Source organism: Schistocerca piceifrons, chromosome 3 (assembly GCF_021461385.2).
Source record: "Schistocerca piceifrons isolate TAMUIC-IGC-003096 chromosome 3, iqSchPice1.1, whole genome shotgun sequence".
In the NCBI taxonomy this organism is placed as follows: Eukaryota; Metazoa; Arthropoda; class Insecta; order Orthoptera; family Acrididae; genus Schistocerca; species Schistocerca piceifrons.
This window is the reverse complement of record NC_060140.1, coordinates 521,365,323-521,385,688: the sequence shown is the minus strand read 5'-3', so window position 1 is coordinate 521,385,688 and position 20,366 is coordinate 521,365,323. Positions and strand designations below refer to the sequence as shown.

General features: G+C 44.4%; 1 protein-coding gene across 1 annotated transcript in view; it reads right to left on the bottom strand.

Moving 5' to 3' along the window:
* The window catches only part of LOC124789608 (low-density lipoprotein receptor-related protein 4), a 618,985-nt gene that overhangs the window by 287,742 nt on the left and 310,877 nt on the right, over positions 1–20,366 (bottom strand). Inside the window, exon 4 of the mRNA XM_047257023.1 lies at positions 10,679–10,791. Coding sequence (XP_047112979.1) covers positions 10,679–10,791 — 113 coding nt within the window. The remainder of the gene's footprint in view (positions 1–10,678; positions 10,792–20,366) is intronic.

Below are 20,366 nucleotides of genomic sequence, written 5' to 3'. Positions count from 1 at the left end.
CACCATTGACCAGACGTTTTCAGTTGGTGAGAGATCTGGAGAATGTGTTGGCCAGGGCGGCAGTCCAACATTTTCTGTATCCAAAAAGGCCCGTACAGGACCTGCAACATGCGGTCGTGCATTATCCTGCTGAAATGTAGGGTTTCGCAGGGATCGAATGGAGGGTAGAGCCACGGGTCGTAACACATCTGAAATGTAACGTCCACTGTTGAAAGTACCATCAATGCGAACAAGAGGTGACCGAGACGTGTAACCAATGGCACCTCATAACATCACGCCGGGTGATACGCCAGTATGGCGATGACGAATACACGCTTCCAATGTGCGTTCACCGCGATGTCGCCAAACACGGATGCGACCATCATGATGCTGTAAACAGAACCTGGATTCATCCGAAAAAATGATGTTTTGCCATTCGTGCACCCAGGTTCCTCGTTGAGTACACCACCGCAGACGCTCCTGTCTGTGATGGAGCGTCAAGGGTAACCGCAGCCATGGTCTCCGAGCTGATAGTCCATGCTGCTGCAAGCGTCGTCGAACTGTTCGTGCAGATGGTTGTTGTCTTGCGAACGTCCCCATCTGTTGACTCAGGGATCGAGACGTTGCTGCACGATCCGTTACAGCCTTGCGGATAAGTTTCCTGTCATCTTGACTGCTAGTGATACGAGGCCGTTGGGATCCAGCACGGCGTTCCGTATTACCCTCCTGAACCCACCGATTCCATATACTGCAAACAGTCATTGGATTCGACCAACGCGAGCAGCAATGTCGCGATTTGATAAACCGCAATCGCGATAGGCTACAATCCGACTTTTATCAAAGTCGGAAACGTGATGGTACGCTTTTCTCCTCCTTACACGAGGCATCACAAAAACGTTTCACCAGGCAACGCCGGTCAACTGCTGTTTGTGTATGAGAAATCGGTTGGAAACTTTCCTCATGTCAGCACGTTGTAGGTATCGCCACCGGCGCCAACCTTGTTTGAAAGCTCTGAAAAGCTGATCATTTGCATATCACAGCATCTTCTACCTCTCGGCTAAATTTCGCGTCTATAGCACGTCCGTGGTGTAGCAATTTTAATGGCTAGTAGCGTATTTCACACTTGATTGTACACATATTTTACCTGTATCAAATGGTTCAAATGGCTCTGAGCACAATGGGACTTAACTGCTGAGGTCATCAGTCCCCTAGAACGTAGAACTACTTAAACCTAACTAACCTAAGGACATCACACACATCCATGCCCGAGGCAGGATTCGAACCTGCGACCGTTGCAGTCGCTCGGTTCCAGACTGTAACGCCTAGAACCGCTCGGCCACTCCGGCCAGCTTACCTGTATCTCTTGCCAATTTCGCCCTGCAGTTTTATTTTTACGCAGTTCGTTGGCTATGATATTATATCTCGTCAACTATGTGCCGCACAATGGTATGTTTTTGGGAGGTACTATCAGTGGTATATGGGAATACTGTCAAATACTCGATAAACATATTTCGGTTATTTGCGCGCCGTGCGTTACGGGGCTTTTTTACTCCCATCCCCATCCCTCTGAGGGATACGTGGTTCTTACGCTCACAGGGGCTCTTTTCAGACTGTAAGAGTATATGTACCAATTTTGGTTGAAATCGATCCAGTAGTTTAGCAGGAGATGGTCCGCCTGCTTAGCTGTGTGGTAACGTGCTTGCCTCCAGTGCACTGGGTCCAAGTTCGATTCCCGGCCGGGATGGAGTATTTCTCCGCTCGTAGACTGGGTGTTGTGTTGTCCTCTTCATCAAGTCACCCAGTGTGGCGCCGACTGAAATAAGACTTGCACTTGGCTCCCGAACCTGAATGGGACCTCCCGGCCAACAATACCATACGATCATTTCATTTCATTTCAGCAGGAGATGTGGCACATATGTTCATATATCCACTTGAGTAATAGCTATGGATCTACAAGAAACAAAAGAGCAAAATAAGAGTGGAAGACAAAGAACGAAATGTTGAGATTACAAATGGTAAAATCTGGAGATGTAAACTTTCGGCCCTACTGTTCAATTTATACATCGAAGAAACAGTAACGTAAATAAAAGACTTAGAGTGGTATATAATTTAGGATGAAAGGTTATCTGATGATATTGCTATTCTCAGTGAAAGCGAAGAAGAATTATAGGAGCTGGTAAATTGAATGAACAGTCTAGTGGGAACACACTATGGATTGAGAGTCAACCGAAGAAACTAATGAGGAGTAGAAGAAACGTCATTAGCGATAAACTGTACATTAAAATTGGGGAACACGAAACTGACAATTGAATGGCTTCTTTTCCTCGTAAGCAACATAACACATGATAGACGAAACATGGAGGACATTATAAGCAAACTGTTACAGATGCAGAAGGCAATTGTTTGGAGCAAAGCGTTGTATGGAAGTGAATCATGGACTGTGGTAAAGCGGGAAAAGACAAGAACATGTAGAAAACATTGATAAGGTGAAGAGACGGGATGATAACTTATCTGATAAGATATGAGAAAATAATTTCCACGATACTTGAAGGTATAGACGGTAAAACCTGTAGGGGAAGACAAATTGGAATACTCAAAACAAATAGTTATAGGCGTTGGGTGCAAGTGCTACTTTGAGATAAAGTGGTTGACGCAGAAGGGGTATCGTGACGAGCAACACAAATCCAGTCAGAATATTGACGACCAGATAAACAAACAAAACATAACGCTCCTTCCTCTGTTCTGGACCCTTCCGACGATCCAACGGCCATCTGTCCGATGGAGCATAAAACGTGATTCAGTTTAAGAGGCGACCTGTCGACACTCAGTGGACATTCAGTTGCGGTACTGGAGTGCGAATTCCAGCCTTCGTCGCGATGAACGGCAGTCAACATGAATGCATGAATCAGGCACCTACAGCGGGAAGCCCATGTGCAGCAACGTTCGCTGAACAGTTGTTGAGGAGACACTGTTGGTAGTCCCTTGGTTCATCTGGAAATTCAGTTGTTCAACAGTTGCAAGTCTATTTGCCCGTACACATCCCCGCAACCGTCATTCGCCCCTCTCATCTACGGTCCTTGATGCTCCACAGTTGCCTCAACGCTGGTTTGGATAGGACCATTTTTCCACCTTTAACCACAGCGGCACGCGAACAGTTTACAAACAGCCGATTCAGAAGTACTTCCACCACTGGCCCGAAAGACAGTGTCATGACCTTTTGGTCGTCAGTTAAATCGCTCCGTTTCTGCAGTACGACAACGACTGTACGGTTTTCCTCCTCCACGTCGACACGCTTTATGTGCCCTCCACTGCTAGTGCTGCTATCTGCTGTCTGCGAGTGTTTATTGCACGCTGACGTCGAACACACGCAGTGGTCACTTTAATATGACTGGGCCATGTGTTATAATTTACGTTAAGAAACAGAGCTAGTCGTAATATGAACCTGTTATGTTCAGGCCTCTGGATAGAAGAAAATTTCACGGCACACACAGTAGTTCTGAGCCACACATTAAACATCCGTGAATCACTAATTGGGGAATCCCAACTCACTTCGTGTTTAGCGGTGAGATCTGGAAACCTAACACTATGACATTTCACACCAAAGAATCAGCACACTGGCAAATCCGAATGGGTTAGGAAGCAAGAAATCCGTGAAAACTTTACAGTAATATGCTGAAACACGGAAACTTAAGCTAACTTAAAGGCACATTAGGGCTCCTCTCGCAACGACAAGATGCTCTTTTCTCTTTTATTCACAACAACAAACCTCCTCTTCCATTCAGTACCAGAAGCTAGCTGAGATGGTTCAAATGGCTCTATGCACTCTGAGGTCATCAGTCGCCTAGAACTTAGAACTAATTAAACCTAACTAACCTAAGGTCATCACACACATCCATGCCCGAGGCAGGATTCGAACCTGCGACCGTAGCGGTTGCTCGGTTCCAGACTGTAGCGCCTAGAACCGCACGGCCACTGCGGCCGGCTAGCTGAGATGTTATAACCCGGATTTACTCTTTGAAAGTGAAAGAATGTAGCAGAACTGTTCAAAATCTGTGTGTACACGCACAGCACAGACCAATTACGTACGGTAACTTCCGAGCTAAAAGACCCACGAAAGTTCGTTTCAAACGGAGGTACAGTTTTAGAAACACAGATTGGAAGTGATTTTCTTCTATTCTTCATAGAAAGATTTGTGTAATTCCTACCAGCTCTGATGATTAAGAGGGCGCTGTGTACGCTATTAAATGCAGAGCATGGACAGCTATTACAAGAAGCTGCAGAATTAATTATCTGCGAGGGATAACATTTCGTGCAGCTGCTATTCTAAAAGATTAAACTCTACAATGAAAACTTTTTATGCGATAAGAGTCTTCAAACAGCACATTTTGTACTCTTACTCGCAGCTTAGGCTCAATGGGAACTATGGATAAAGTTGATGACGGAAACTGACATGAGTGAGGCACAAGCAAATCTAGAGACTATTAAGATGCTTGAGTAGTGAACCTTATCAAGCAGATACCTGTTCAGTTTTAAAGTAAGTCAGATTGCTCACCGACATTTATTAAATGAGGAACCAATTTCTTCCACCAAAGTAGACAAGAAAAATATCATAAGAGGCGTAATTAAACACGGCTTTTTCATGTTTTTGACGTTAGATGAATTGGAACAGGCTCTATAGAAATGCTGGAGGGGTAAGAACCTGGCCTGGATAACTTTGGATCAAATTACATACTTTGGTCCATAGCAAAGAACTAATTACTACAGTTGCTGAAAAACTGCGTCCATTACTGTAATATGGAGAAGATTAAGACTGCGGCCATGTATACCTAAGAAAGGTCGAAACAGTTGAAGAAGCTATTGGATGATTTTCTTGCTTTGTCACTTTTAGAAGGCAACGTAGAGCCTAGTACTGAAAATATTTATGGAAGAGATTGATCCATTGCTGACTGCAGAACAAGCATGCCTGAAAACAGGACAAAACTACACACCTCAGAAAATCAACTTGGAAGATACAGAAGATGGGTACGAAACAAACGATATTTCAGAAGATGTTTCGAGACACTTTACAACAGTTTGCGATGTCGTGAACCATCGCATTTTATTAACAGAACTCTCCATCGTCACAAAATACTATTTCTTAACCTGATTTGATATTATACCGGATTCCTGATATTCACGGTACACTCGTGAAATGGTCTTACGAGAAAATCCCCATTTCATAGCTACATCGGAGATACTGTGTCCTATCGCTCGTGCGCCGACTATAACACCACGTTCAAACTCACTTAAATATTGATAACCTGCCATTGTAGCAGCAGTAACCGAGCTAATAATTGCGCCAGACACTTGTCATGTATAGGCGTCTCCAACCGCAGTGCCGTATTCTGCCTCTTTATGTACGTCTGTATTTGAATACGTAAGCGTATACCAATTTCTTTGACGATTCAGTGTAAAAATGGATGTACCAGGTAGTTGTAATGGAAGTGCACCTACTCAAATTGCCGCTACTCACAGAGGACCACGGTGAGATGTAATAATCGTATGGTAGCGGAACACGGTAGGTGTTTATGCGGAGCCGATTTACGCAGGAAAAAGTTAGTTCAAGTTTTGGCCGCCAGGTTCAAATCTGGCCCTGTGAATGCAAGAAAGACGCATAGAAATGTTAAATGTGTCCATATGTAATAGATTAGGAACGGGACGTGGGCAGGAAAGGTCAGAGACAGACATAATGTTGATTTTATTATTAATCGCCGCTTACAGAATTTGTTCAGTATGAGCACCGGAGACGTCGACGAGATGCTGCATCTGTAAAGTGATATGATCAAAAATTGCTCGCAGCAGTTCCGGTGGAATCTGAGCAACGTGTTCCTGTATACTGGTCCTCAGATCAGGAGGAGATTGAACGTGTCCTTGGTAAATGCTTTCTTTTAGATATCCCCAGAGGCAAAAGTCACATGCATTTAGATCAGATGATCTTGCAAGCCATGAATCTGGAAAATCGCAGGGCATACCACGTTCGTGGAAGGTTGCATTAAGGAGGTCCCCCGCTGGGGGAGCGACATGAGGTGTTGCCCCATCTTGCATGAGAACAGTGGCTTCTACACAGCTGCGCTCTTCCAAATCGGGGATCGCATGCTGTACAAGGAGATCTCGTCGCGGTACAGCTGGCAAGCCCTCCGAGAGTATTCTGTTCAAAGAAGAATGGACCGAGAGTAAACATGCTTGTGAATATACGCCACATGTCACATACGGCGTGTGCAGTAGCTCCTCGTGTACATGTGAAAGTTGCTGGATTTGGACGGGTTACTCCTGTAACTGAAATATCAGATCTGAAGATGGTTCTGAATGAACCGAAACCGGTCATATGAATAAAAAAATTTTGCGATCAAGACGGATTTTAAGTAACATACAATCATTGATTGCTGCTATCCCATCAGACATTATGTCTGTTTTTGCAAACATGTCACCATCTTCGATCTGTACCAGAAACCGAAAAGCAGATTCAGACCGCTGCTGCTGATCATGAAGTTTCAGGTACTGCAGAGTCTGGATGTTGTAAGCGTACCAGTGTAAAATAGACCGCAAATCTCTCAGTACTGTAGACCACGGGGTGGACAACTCTCGTGACACTACACGAGCACTAGCACTACCCGGGGCAGGTGCTGCGTGTCACTTACAGCAACGGCAACCTCCTCAATAACTTCCTATTCCAGGTGCTACACCAAGCTCGCCCGTGCTTTCGAATTTGCTTATCACATTCTTTAAACAGGTTAATGACATCAGGCCTCTCCCTGGACCTTTCAGTCGGCGATACTTTCTCGGTGCAACACTGTAACTACTGCCGTTCACATATGACAGTTGCACTAACAGCTCACGGTCTCTTCTCGAAAGCCTTACTGTTCAGTCACGTTACGGTTTTGTCAAATAATAGCGTGGTTGTCATACCGGTATACAAACAGTGTACAGCTCCAAATTTATACCTTGTGGCCATCATTGGAACGAATATTTTTTTCCCAGCGTAAATCGGGTCGACATTAATCCATTAGCAGTTTCGATATCATTTGATAATTGCAGCCCACACTGGACCTCCGCATCTATGTTCCACATCTCATGCTAAGTCACTGGACGTATTTCAGCCAAACTTGGTAGAATATCACTCACTGGCTGGAGAGAATCGCTGTGGTGGTAAGAACCATCCACCTATCCAAGGGTTTGGAGTAGGAGGTGAGAAAGCAGTGTAGCCCACGACAAGCGAGTACCCATACTTCATTCATCCAGTAGTCGAGAATGGATTCGCTCCGCGATTTGCAATGAACTTCACACAGGATTTCAAACCATTACAAAAGTTTTTTCGCTCACAACCCCACAAAATTATGAACGGAAAAAAAAGTTTATCGCTTACCGGTACGACGTTTGTCGCTTGACGCATTTATCAAGCAGTAAAACTTTCTCATGAATCATGATATTTTAATTTATTACTTCTTTACTACTAATTGTATTCGAGAACATTTTGCAGACAGCATTCACATATACCACTGAATGTACCTGCAAAATTATATCATTGTGTGACACATAGTTCAAGACATACGACGTCATAAACACTGAGATGCGTGAAAACTGTCATTTGATACTAACTCTATTTGCAATACATTAGGCAGACAGTATCCACATATGCCGCTGAATGTACCTACAAAAATGTATTATCCTATGACACAGTTCACGAGATATGAAGTCAAATACTGACATGTGTTAAAACTGCCGTTTCATGCATGACGTTTTAATTTATTATTGCTTTATTACTGATTCTATTTACAACACGCAGACAGTAGACATATATACCACTGGGTGATACCTGAAAAATGTGTATGATGCATAGTTCAGGAGGTACGAGATCATAAACATTGAGCTGCGTGAAAATGTAGCTGCAGTGTGAAATTTGCTAGAGACGCAGATGAAATGTGTGTATAAATACTTGTGAAATACTTCAAACGTATGTTAAATAATTTTAAATGTGTGTTCATGGGCAAAGCCCCGGATAAAAAGTTCATCCAAACTCCCGGAACGATTTCGATCAAATTTGGTACACGTATTAGTTACGATCTGGACAGAAATACTATGGGGGTAAGAACCACCACTACCACCTATTGGGGTGGGAGTGATAACGTGTAGAGTGAAGGGGGTAGGACGAGACGGGCAGACAGAGAGGGGGAAGGAGGAGGTGGGCAGAGAGAGGGAAGAGGAAAAGACGGATCGAGGTAGGCTGTGGAGGAAATGAGGAGAGAGAGGGACTGGAAGAAATGGACGGATCGATGACAGAGAGGGAGGGAAGGACAAATTGGTCAGAGAGAGGGGGAAGGAGGAAATAGAATAACAGAAGATTGGAATAATAACATGCCCAGGCAATAGCGGGTACTCAGCTAGTTATGAATAAAGCTTTACAACTCTAATAAAACAGCTACCTACTTCACAACTTGCGACTTGACCAGATAGAACAGATTCATCCCAGTATGCGGTGTCTAGCACTTCTGGGCCGTGCTGCTTCTAGGTTTCCGCCCTCTGTTGGAGGCGAGACGGTATCGTTTAGTTGGCATGGTTGCGTTTATTTCTCTTCGTCTCGTGTTGACTGGCGCCACTCGGTTTCGAAAACGTTGCCTGTCCGCTAGTGGCAGCAGCGGCGGTTGTCGATATGTAGTAACTGTTACCCTATCTTTGGGGCGACGTCGTTGTTTTCCCAGGTCGTGTGAGTGGCGATTTCGGTTGGGGAATGAGGAGAAGCCAGGTCCGCGCAGTGCCAGAACACGCCGGGACCGCTGGCGGAACGCATGGACTGCCGGATGGAAGGGCTGTGGTCACGATGGTGCACGAGTTCGTCGTAAACCGGATCCAGCAAGCTTTAAGATGAGTGCATTTCAATCCTAGTAGAGTCACCTCCACCATTGTGAGATCCCGCGCTTCTCCAGTGACTTGGGTTCGTGTTGCTGGCCGTAGTGTTGCCGAGGCGAAGAGCAGCAAGTGGAGTGCTTGGGGAAGGTGGATCTGATTAACTTTCCTCGACTTCTTATTACTGTTTATTGCGTTCAACTTGTTACAATTTCATAAGTTCAACCAGCGGTAATTTTTCTTGCCTGGTGGCCGCTAACGCCCCAGTTACCTGCCCTGGGGGTTAGTGTATGTAACGGCAGTGTACGTTTCCTCGCCTTGCCACTGCTGTCCGGTAAGGCGTGCAGTTTTGACAGATTTCTTGGTTGTAGGCCGGTTGGTGATTACTCTGGTGGTACTGATACTTTTCTCGTTCTGAGGGCTCTAAACACAGTATTCTGGACGTAGTGCAGACCGCCGGTTCCGGCTTTGACATATTGTTCCATCGTTGCATTTGGTTTATCGGACGTCAGGTAGCTTCATCAAGATTATCATCAGTCAGTCGTTAGACTGCCACTAGTCTGAGTTACCATCTTGTGAAGTAAATGCAACTCTTGGGTGCCTATCACGTCGCTCGCGAAAGTGTTTGTTGCCGGACCTTCTCAGAGGTCGAATTCTGGAGCACAGTCGGGATCAGTTACTTGTTTCTTTAATTGACTTTTACTATTGTATTTGCTGTTTTACAACAGGTTTCAATTTTTTTATGTTATTTCCGTTTCTGGCGTGTCAGGCCTTCAGCCGTTATTGTGGTCATTTGCCTTAAAATTCTAATTTGGTATTTGTTTTTTAGCAGTAAGCCTTAAAACCTTATTTATGCCATTCCTGGCGTCTGATGCCTTCTGCTGTGTTTGTGGCGACTTACCTTAATATTTCAACACCTGTAAGTTGTAAACAATTCTTAATTTATTGCCATTCTTGGCGTGTAAGGCTTTCAGACGTCCTTGTGGTCGCTTGCCTTAAAATTGTAATTTGGTATTTGTATTTACGCGGTAAGAGTTTAAAACCTTATTTACTGCCTTTCCTGGCGTCTGATGCCGTCTGCTGTGTTTGTGGCGACTTGCCTTTGATATTTCAATACCTGTGATTTGTAAGTTGCAGCGAGTTTTAAACAATTCTTAATTTATTGCCGTTCCTGGCGAGTAAGGCCTTCTGCCCAGGTCACAGTGGCTTGCTTTTAAAACATTATCTGTTGTATTTGTATTTAATGGTGATTTGTTAAATTGTATCTCACTGAAAATACTATTATTTACGTTGTTGTTTATTCCTTCATTAATAACGCGTGGTATTTTTATTTATTGTTGAGTCTGGAATTATTGGTTTGAAATAAATTGTGTGTAACTGTAAAAGGCAACCAATAGTAACTGATTACGGCCCCGTCCACAATCGGAACCGATTCCTGCCTTCCCTTGACTACCAGCAGGTTTCGACTTCCTTAATTATAAACGCGTCATATCACCTAAGATCCACCAACATACAGTCCCAAAGTCTTTTGAAACAATAATGTGGTTTCTGGAAACTTATTTCTGAATTTGATTTACGATTTCTTATGCGAAGTAAAGCGTTTTATAGCTGACATGTGCACAGTTACGTATGAAGACAAGAATGCAGTACTTGTTCCTCAGCGCTACCAACACTACGCGGGCAATAACTCGGTGGAACTGTATAACACACCACCGTAGTGTTGCTTTTGTCACATCAGTGGCGGGAATGTGACAACAACAATATGTTAATGCAGTAATCAATGTCACTCGCTACATAAACACGCATGAAGGGTACTTACGGCAGTCGACTTCGTCGGACCCGTCGGGGCAGTCGGACTCCAGGTCGCACTTCCACGTGAGAGAGAGGCAGCTGCCGTCCGTGCAGTGGAACTCGTTCTCGTGGCACGACCTGCTGAACAACGGATACAGCCCACGTCAGATTGCGACTGGACAGACTTATCTGAGAACTACAGAGCTATCAAAAATAGTGGACGGTAGTGAGGGTCATATACCAGCCGAGAAAGTCTTCACTACAATCCACGATAATGTCGTTTGGCGGGGTTTCAGAGTTATTTTAGGACAATAATTCCAAAATACTTTACCTTCTTCAATTACGTGTCTCTTTGGCCTGATATGTGCATGATCTGGAGACCTTCCGTTACAGGCAACTACACTATCTGACCAAACTATCCGGGCACCGATTAGTGGACATTAACTTGGGGTGCGTCCACCATTCATCTTTACGAAGGCTTGAACTTTACTGGGGGCGTTTTCAATGAGATTTCTAAATGACTGTGGAGGAATAGCAGCCCATTATTCCTCAAGAGCCGAAATCAGACAAGGTAGTGATGTTGGACGCTGGGATTTGGTGCGAAGTCACCGTTATAAATCATCCCGAATGTGTTCCATTGGGAGCTGATCCGGATTCTGGGCAGACCAGTCCATTTCTGGAATGCTGTTGTCCACAAAACATTACCTTACAGGTGACACTTTATAACAAGATGCAATGTCATGCTGACACAACCATAGTCCAAGAACTGTTCCTCTACTGCACACAGAACACAATGGTGTAAAATGTGTTCTTATCCATCTGCATTTTCCGTTTTCTTAAGAGCAATGAGGGGACTACACCCTAACCATGAAAAACACCGCCATACCGTAACCTCCCGTAACCACTTTCGCCTTTGTACTTCACTGTTGCCACTACGTATGATGGCGCCTAACGTTCTCCAGGCATTGGCCAAACCCAAACGCTGCCATCGGATTTCCAATTACCAATTGTCCCCTGGCGTCATTCTTCATACCACCTCAATCTTGGCTTCTCTGTGAAATGTGTGGCTTATGAGGAGCTGCTCGAGCATTATACCCCACTCTTTTTAACTTCCTATGCACCATGGTCATTGTGCTGGCTGGACTGCCGTAACACTTCGGAACTCACGAGTAATTCCTTCCGCTGATTTCAAGTGATTTTTGACAACGACCCTCTGCAATGTTCGACGGTTCCTTTTCATCAGCTCACGAGCTCTCCCTGGTCTTGGTTTGGCAGCAGTTATTCCTTTGCGTTTCCATTTTACAATCACATTACCAACAGTCGACCCGAGCAGTTTTAGAAAAGTTGAAATGTCCCGGATGGACTTGTTTCTCACGTTCGAGGTAACTGTACTCTCCTGATGGATCCATTCTGCTGTTATTGCTTGTCTACTAACAACACAATATTCGCCGCTTCCTTTTACAGTGGCTGGTCAGTATCTCGTAACATCTACGGTCAATTCCGCTATCCCGATATTTTTGATCACATAGTGTACACACATCAAGCATTTACATTTTCACACTTATCAGTTCTGATATGTCGATGTGATTGGATAAAAAATAGCTAGTCAAAAGATTAGTAATAATAACAACACTTAAAACGAAAACGTTTAATAATTACATCAGCATGAAGGGAATGAAATGCGCTCTGTTAGGGAAATTATCTCGCGCAGTATGTACTGGTGCACTGACAGAGAGCAACATGCACTTAATGCCACCTTACGCAGTCAGCATCCTCCAGAAATTTTGTGCAGTATCATATGGAAGTTTTGATGGAGAATATTACGAATGTCAGAAATTCCAAATTTAATAAGTTTTGTTTCATTAGTTTTTATATAGCCCTCACTAACAACATATAGATGTTTTCGAAAGCGCTACAACCAATCGCCATAAAGCTGACACTTTAATTACTAAATCTCTAACAGGATGATGATGAGGTCCCATACTCCGAGGAGTGTAGGGGACGATGCGGGAGACCCGCACCGCTGACTAGGCAAGGTCCTAGCGGAGGTGGTTTGCCGTTGCCTTCCTCCGACCGTAATGGGGATGAATGATGATGTTGAAGACGACACAACACGCAGTCATCTCGAGGCAGGGAAAATCCCTGACCCCGCAGGGAATCGCACCCGGGACCCTGTGCGCGGGAAGCGAGAACGCTGCCGCAAGGCCACGGGCTGCGGACGTTTAACAGGAAAGTAACAGTGAACCTAAGGCATGGATTGTTGCGGATGTTGCAGAGCTCGTTTCTGGTCTGGCATTGTCATACCACGTATGTGGACGAACTCTTCGTAGTCGAAACTCGTATACACCACGCTGTTTCTCACGCACCTACATAGTTATGTTACACATCGCCATGTAGCGCGTTACAATTCGGAGCCCTCCAGCAGAGGACTGCAAATATTTATTTTCTGTTTAAGAGTTTCAATCTCGCGTCTTTCTCAGAGTAAATTCACTCAGTCTGTAGCGCATTAGTTGTTCACTGAATCGCCAGCTGCATAGCTCATTAACGCATCAGTGTCCATTGGAGACAAATCAGGAAGGTAGCAAGTTGCATATCTGGGATTTTACTTCCTTAGTTAGTCTTGCTAGGATGGTCAGGATGTGTCTGGGCTGTGTGAGGATGCAGGAAAGCTGGCCGCACTCCGCGAACAGCCGAATACGGTTTCGGCTGCTGCCTCGGCGTGTGGCGGTAGCGGAGAATCTGGCGCGCCGCGTGGGACACCTCACTTGTTTTACCCACGGGCTTTGCTTCCGATGCACTTCCTAGTGTATCCGACGCGGTGGATCTACCTTTACTGCAGGGTGAGTGGCAGGTGGTAACGCGTTCGCGTCGCTCGAGGCGGAGGGCCTATGTGGACACTGGCTGCGTGGCCTCCCATTCACCCTGTGAGTGAACAAATGGCCGCTCCTTCAGCAGGGCCCGAGCAGGCACACGGGGAGAGGGTTTACTAGTTATCTGGAGCTCCAAGGTCAGTAGCATTATGGAACCCCTTAGGCAGATAGCGTTCAGGGCTGGAAAGAAAGCCAATGTGCGCTCGGTATATCTGCTGGGGGGCCTCATCCGAGATGTGGAGACGTCCTTGCCTGCGGCTATCGAGCGTGCAGGGTGCAGTCGTTTGCAAGTTTGGCTCACGTCGGCACCAACGACGCCTGTCGAATGGGTTCTGAGGCCATACTCAGTTTATACAAGCGTCAGGCAGACGTGACGAAGAGTGCTAGCTTCGCTCACGGGGTGCAAGCAGAGCCAGCAATTTGCAGCATTGTTCTGAGAGCTGATTGGCGTTCTTTAGTTTGGAGGGTCTCAACCAAAGGCTTCGTTGACTCTGTGACGTTTTTGGCTGCAGATTTATAAACCTGCGTTATCGTGTTGGGATTTGTGGGACTCCCCTGGATTGGTCAGCGGTGCTATACACAAAGGAAGTAGCTACTCGGGTGTCAGAGTACTTGTGAAGAGCACGTGAGAATTTTTATGCTCTCATGAACACTTGCCAGTCGATACGCAGTAAGGGAAGTCAGACGGCAGTTAGAGTAAATTTTATCCTCAAAGTACTCGTAATGAAGTTCCCTAATTTACTGCACTCCAGGAAAGTTCTCGCGCTCAAATTATTCTTGAGACTGAGAGCTGGATGAAATCCGAAGAGGAAAGCTCTGAGATATTTAGTGAGTCGAGGCAGTATTCGTTGCAGTTCATCAAAATATTGTCTCTATTGAGGTCGAAATTGAGTGTGACAATGAGGTTATCTGATCGTGTATAAAAGGTGTAAGTGAAACCAAGTTAATTGTTGGATGTTTTTACCGGCCATCCTATTACGCTATGACAGTTCTTGAGTCATTTACAGATAGTTTGCGGTCAGTATCACTTAAATACTCAGATAATGCAACACTAGTTGGAGGCAACTTTGACCTACCGAGTATAGATTGGGATGTCTACAGAGTCATTATGTGCGGGGTGCAGACAGACAGTCGTTAGAAATAGTGTTGAACACTATTCTGAAAACTGTCTTGAGAATCTAGCTCGGCAGCCCACACGCAATGGAAATATCTTAGATCTTTTCACTACAAATAGGCGGACCTTATGTCCGCAGCTCGTGGTCTCGCGGTAGCGTTCTCGCTTCCCGAGCATGGGGTCCCGGGCTCGATTCCCGGCGGGGTCAGGGATTTTCACCTGCCTCGAGATGACTGGGTGTTGTTCTGTCGTTTTCATCATCATCATTCATCCCCATTACGGTCGGAGGAAGGCAATGGAAAACCACCTCCGCTAGGACCTTGCCTTGTCAAGGAGTATGGGACTTCATCATCATTATCGAGAGTTTCAGTATAGAAACAGGGATTACCGATCATGATGTCTTATACCAAATGTGGTTACGAAAGTTCATAAATCAGTGTTTCTGCTATACAGAACAGATAAGCGTTTGTTAGCATCTCACTTAGTGAACTGACATCACTTAGTTCCAGTAAGATGGACGTACAGGAAATATGGGTAATGTTTAAGCAGATTGTAAATCATGATCTGGAGAGTTAAAGTGCCTAGTAAGTGGATAAAGGATGGAAAAGACCCAGCACGGTTTAATAACGAATTTATGAAGATGATGAGGAAGCAAAGGCTGTTGCACTCACTGTTCAACAGACAACGCACAAATAATGAAAACAAAGGTTAGTAGAGCTTTGTGCGTTGGTGAAAAGGTCAACGCGCGAAACATAAAACAACTACCAGCGTCACACTTTAGCAAAAGATCTGGCAGAGAACCCGAGAAAATTCTGGTCGTATATAAAATCACTAAGCGGGCCTGAAGCTTGCATTCAGTCCTTTGTTGACAAGTCTGCTGCAGCAGTTGAAGATAGCAAAACGAAAGCCGAAGTTATAAATTTCACATTTAAGAAATCGTTCAGGCAATCGTATATACATACCGTCATTAGACCATCGGACAGACTCCCGTATGGACAACACAGTAATAAGCATCCCTGGCGCAGAGAAACAGCTGAAATGTTTAAAGGCAAATAAATCACAAAGTCCAGACGGAATCCCAGTTCGGTTTTATAAAGAGTACTCCACGGCATTGGCCCCTTATCTCTCTTTCATTTATCTTGAGTCTGTCGTCCAGCACAAAGTTCCAAGCGACTGGAAAAAAGAGCTAAGAAGCGTAAAAGAACGGACCCGCAAAATTACAGACCAATATCCCTAACTTCGGTTTCCATCAGAATCCTTGAAAATAATGTCAGTTCGGGTATAATGATCTTTCTTGAGACTGAGAACGTTATGTCTATCGTTTTAGAAAGCATCACTAGTGCGAAACTCAGCTTGTCCTTTTCTCATGTGATATACTGCGAACTATGGATGAAGGACAACAGGCTGACTCGGTGTTTCTAGATTTCCGGGAGACATTTGACGCGGTGCTCCATTGCACCACTGCAGGCTGTTAACGAACATAGGAGAATATGGAGTAAGTTCACAAATATGTGTCCTCGACGACGAGTGTTCATCAGAGACAAGGGTATATCGTCAGGAGTGCCCCAGGGAAGTGCGACTGGATCGCTGCTATTGTATATATACATAAATGATTTGGTGGACAAGGTGGGCAGCAATCTGCGGTCGTTTGCCGATGGTGCTGTGGTGTACGGTAAGGTGCTGAGTGAGTGTAGAATGATAGAAGAGGACTTGTACGAAATTTCTAATTAGTGTGATGAATGGCAGCTAGCTGTAAATGTGCAAAAATGTAAATTAATGGGGATGAGGAGGAAGAACAAACCTGCCATGTTCGGATAAAGTATAATAGTGTCAAGTCAATTAAATATCTGGGTGTAACGTTGAAAAGCGATATTAAATGGAATAACCATGTGAGGACTGTGGTAGGGAAGGCGAACGGTTGACTTCGGTTTATTGAGAGAATTTTAGGGAAGAGTGGTTCATCTGTAAAGGAGACCGCATATAGGACGGTTCTGTGACCTGACCTTCAGTTCTGCTCCAGTGTTTGGGATCCGTACCAGGTCGGATTGAAGGAAGACATCGAAGCAGTTCAGAGGCGGGCTGCTAGATCCGTTACCGGTAGCTTTGAACAACACGTGTTACGGAGATGCTTTGGGAACTCAAATGGGAATCCCTGAAGGCAAGGCGACGTTCTTTTTCATGAACATTTTTGAGAAACTTCAGAGAACCGACATTTGTAGCTGAGTGCCGAGCGATTCTACTGCCGCCAACATATATTGCGCGTAAGGACCGAGAAGATAAGATATGAGAAATTAGGACTCATACGGAGGCATATAGATAGTCGTTTTTCCTTCGCTCTATTTGTGAGTGGAACAGGGGAGACAATTACTAGTAGTGGTAAATGGTACCCTCCGCCACGCATCGTACGGTGGCTTGCGGAGAGTCTATGTAAAAATATGTGGTATGTGCATGATGATGCTCCGGCAAAATCTGATGTTGCATTTCGGGAATACGTAGCACGACTCTGTGATAAGAAACGTATCGGTTGTGGCTCGCCAGTATTCCCGGTCCCCTCGAATCTGGTGGATTTTTTTGCGCCAGGATATTTAAAAGCTTAAATGTATCGCAGTCGTGTTGATAGCGTGGATGAATTTGGGGCACACATTGTGTGTAGTTGCCAATGTATTTGGAACACGCCTGGGATTTTTGAACGTGTACAGGCATCGACGAGAAGACATTCTGAAACCTGCCTTCACATGTACGGCGGCTCTGTTATAATGAGTTCAAATACTCATTCATAATACATCCTATCGGAGAAACCATTGGTTTCCAGACCTAGGGGTTCATCACGATTTTGATTCTTTCATTGTCCTCTTCTCGCTTCATTCGTTTGTGCCTGTACTTCTTAAACGCACTGTAGATGTAAATTACATAAAGTAAGCCTCAGAATTGCAACAGTCGCCACAATATGTTCGCTTACGGACAGATTTTAAATTCCAGCAACAACTGGCTGTTTACTGCAAGTGTCGGCGAACGAAGGAACGAAACTCAGCTATCCGTACACGACACACGACCTTACCTTTCAGTATGTCTCTTCTATTTTCCAAACGTCACAAAAGGCTCTCTTACATTCCTTGCCGGAGTACCGCTCATGGATGAAGGGATATGCCGGGGATATGGCTTACAAGGGGAGGCCGCCAATTGTGACATTCAGATTCGATTCATACTGCGCGTAATAAAAGCTCATGGCCAGAGGTGTAATGTGGCAAAGCACCAAGATGCGCTTCTCAGCCGTTGTCGAGAAAAATCGACAGTTAAAAGAAACCGTTGCGGTGAAATTCTACGATTAATTATAGTCTACAGCGTCGTGGCGCAGCGGTAAGCTCTCGGGTTCGTAATCCGAAGGTCGCCGGATCAAATCTCGCGCCATGCAACTTTTTTTTTATTATTTGTTTTTTTTTGTAATTCAAATGTAGACACACACACACACACACACACACACACACACACACACATATATATATATATATATATATATATATATATATATATATATACAGGGTGAGTCACCTGACGTTACCACTGGATATATTTCGTAAACCACATCAAATACTGACGAACCGATTCCACAGACCGAACGTAAGGAGAGGGGCTAGTGTAATTGGTTAATACAAACCATAAAAAAATGCACGGAAGTATGTTTTTAACACAAACCTACGTTTTTTTAAATGGAACCCTGTTAGTTTTGTTAGCACATCTGAACATATAAACAAATACGTAATCAGTGCCGTTTGTTGCATTGTAAAATGTTAATTACATCCGGAGATATTGTAACCTAAAGTTGACGCTTGAGTAGCACTCCTCCGCTGTTCGATCGTGTGTATCGGAGAGCACCGAATTACGTAGGGATCCAAAGGGAACGGTGATGGACCTTAGGTACAGAAGAGACTGCAACGGCACATTACGTCCACATGCTAACACCTTTTTATTGGTCTTTTTCACTGACGCACATGTACATTACCATGAGGGGTGAGGTACACGTACACACGTGGTTTCCGTTTTCAATTACGGAGTGGAATAGAGCGTGTCCCTACATGTCAGGCCAATAGATGTTCAATGTGGTGGCCATCATTTGCTGCACACAATTGCAATGTCTGGCGTAATGAATGTCGTACACGCCGGAGTACATCTGGTGTAATGTCGCCGCAGGCTGCCACAATATGTTGTTTCATATCCTCTGGGGTTGTAGGCACATCACGGTACACATTCTCCTTTAACGTACCCAACAGAAAGAAGTCCAGAGGTGTAAGATCAGGAGAACGGGCTGGCCAATTTATGCGTCCTCCACGTCGTATGAAACGCCCGTAGCAAAACATCCTGTCAAGGGTCAGCCTAGTGTTAATTGCGGAATTTGCAGGTGGGGTACGTTAAAGGAGAATGTGTACCGTGATGTGCTTACAACCCCAGAGGATATGAAACAACATATTGTGGCAGCCTGCGGCGACATTACACCAGATGTACTGCGGCGTGTACGGCATTCATTACGCCAGACATTGCAATTGTGTGCAGCAAATGATGGCCACCACATTGAACATCTATTAGCCTGACATGTCGGGACACACTCTATTCCACTCCGTAATTGAAAACGGAAACCACGTGTGTACGTGTACCTCACCCCTCATGGTAATGTACATGTGCGTCAGTGAAAAAGACCAATAAAAAGGTGTTAGCATGTGGACGTAATGTGTTGTTCCAGCCTCTTCTGTACCTAAGGTCCATCACCGTTCCCTTTGGATCCCTACGTAATTCGGTGCTCTCCGATACACACGATCGAACAGCAGAGGAGTGCTACTCAAGCGTCAACTTTAGGTTACAATATCTCCGGATGTAATTAACATTTTACAATGCAACAAACGGCACTGATTACGTATTTGTTTATATGTTCAGATGTGCTAACAAAACTAACGGGGTTCCATTTAAAAAAACGTAGGTTTGTGTTAAAAAACATACTTCCGTGCATTTTTTTATGGTTTGTATTAATCAATTACATTAGCCCCTCTCCTTACGTTCGGTCTGTGGAATCGGTTCGTCAGTATTTGATGTGGTTCACGAAATATATCCAGCGGTAACGTCAGGTGACTCACCCTATATATATATATATATATATATATATATATATATATATATATATATATATATATACTTAAAATAAATCCAATCCATCGTCCACCACCAATTGTCTTCTCCGATTTTTGCCGATATGATACGATACGCGTGGTATGCATCAAACCTGACGAACGATAGAACAATTTTTCAGAATGTCAATCAGGTGTTTCCCAACAGATAATTTAAAAAACAATTGTTCTTGTAAAAACGCATCGTTTATGAGATGCGCTCGATGTCGTGCTGTTTTCTGCTTTCCATGTTTCTGTGATAACTATCACTCTGGTTCGTGCGATACTCCAGCTACTTCTCGTCACTAATTGTTAATTATGTGCGAGTGTATACCGAACTTTTCAATAAATTGTATCCATTTGAATATTATTTGTGATACTGTGTTTTATTTCAAGTTTTATTTTTCCACGACAAACGACTTTCAACAACTTATTATACGCATAATTGTTGCAACTGATTGCTGAGCTACCATGCCGGCGCAATCAGGGCGGACCATGTAACCAAAGCAATTAATTTTGATGCAAGTTCAGTTTATGTGCACAAATATAGAAATCTATTTAATTATTGTTGTTGGTTTG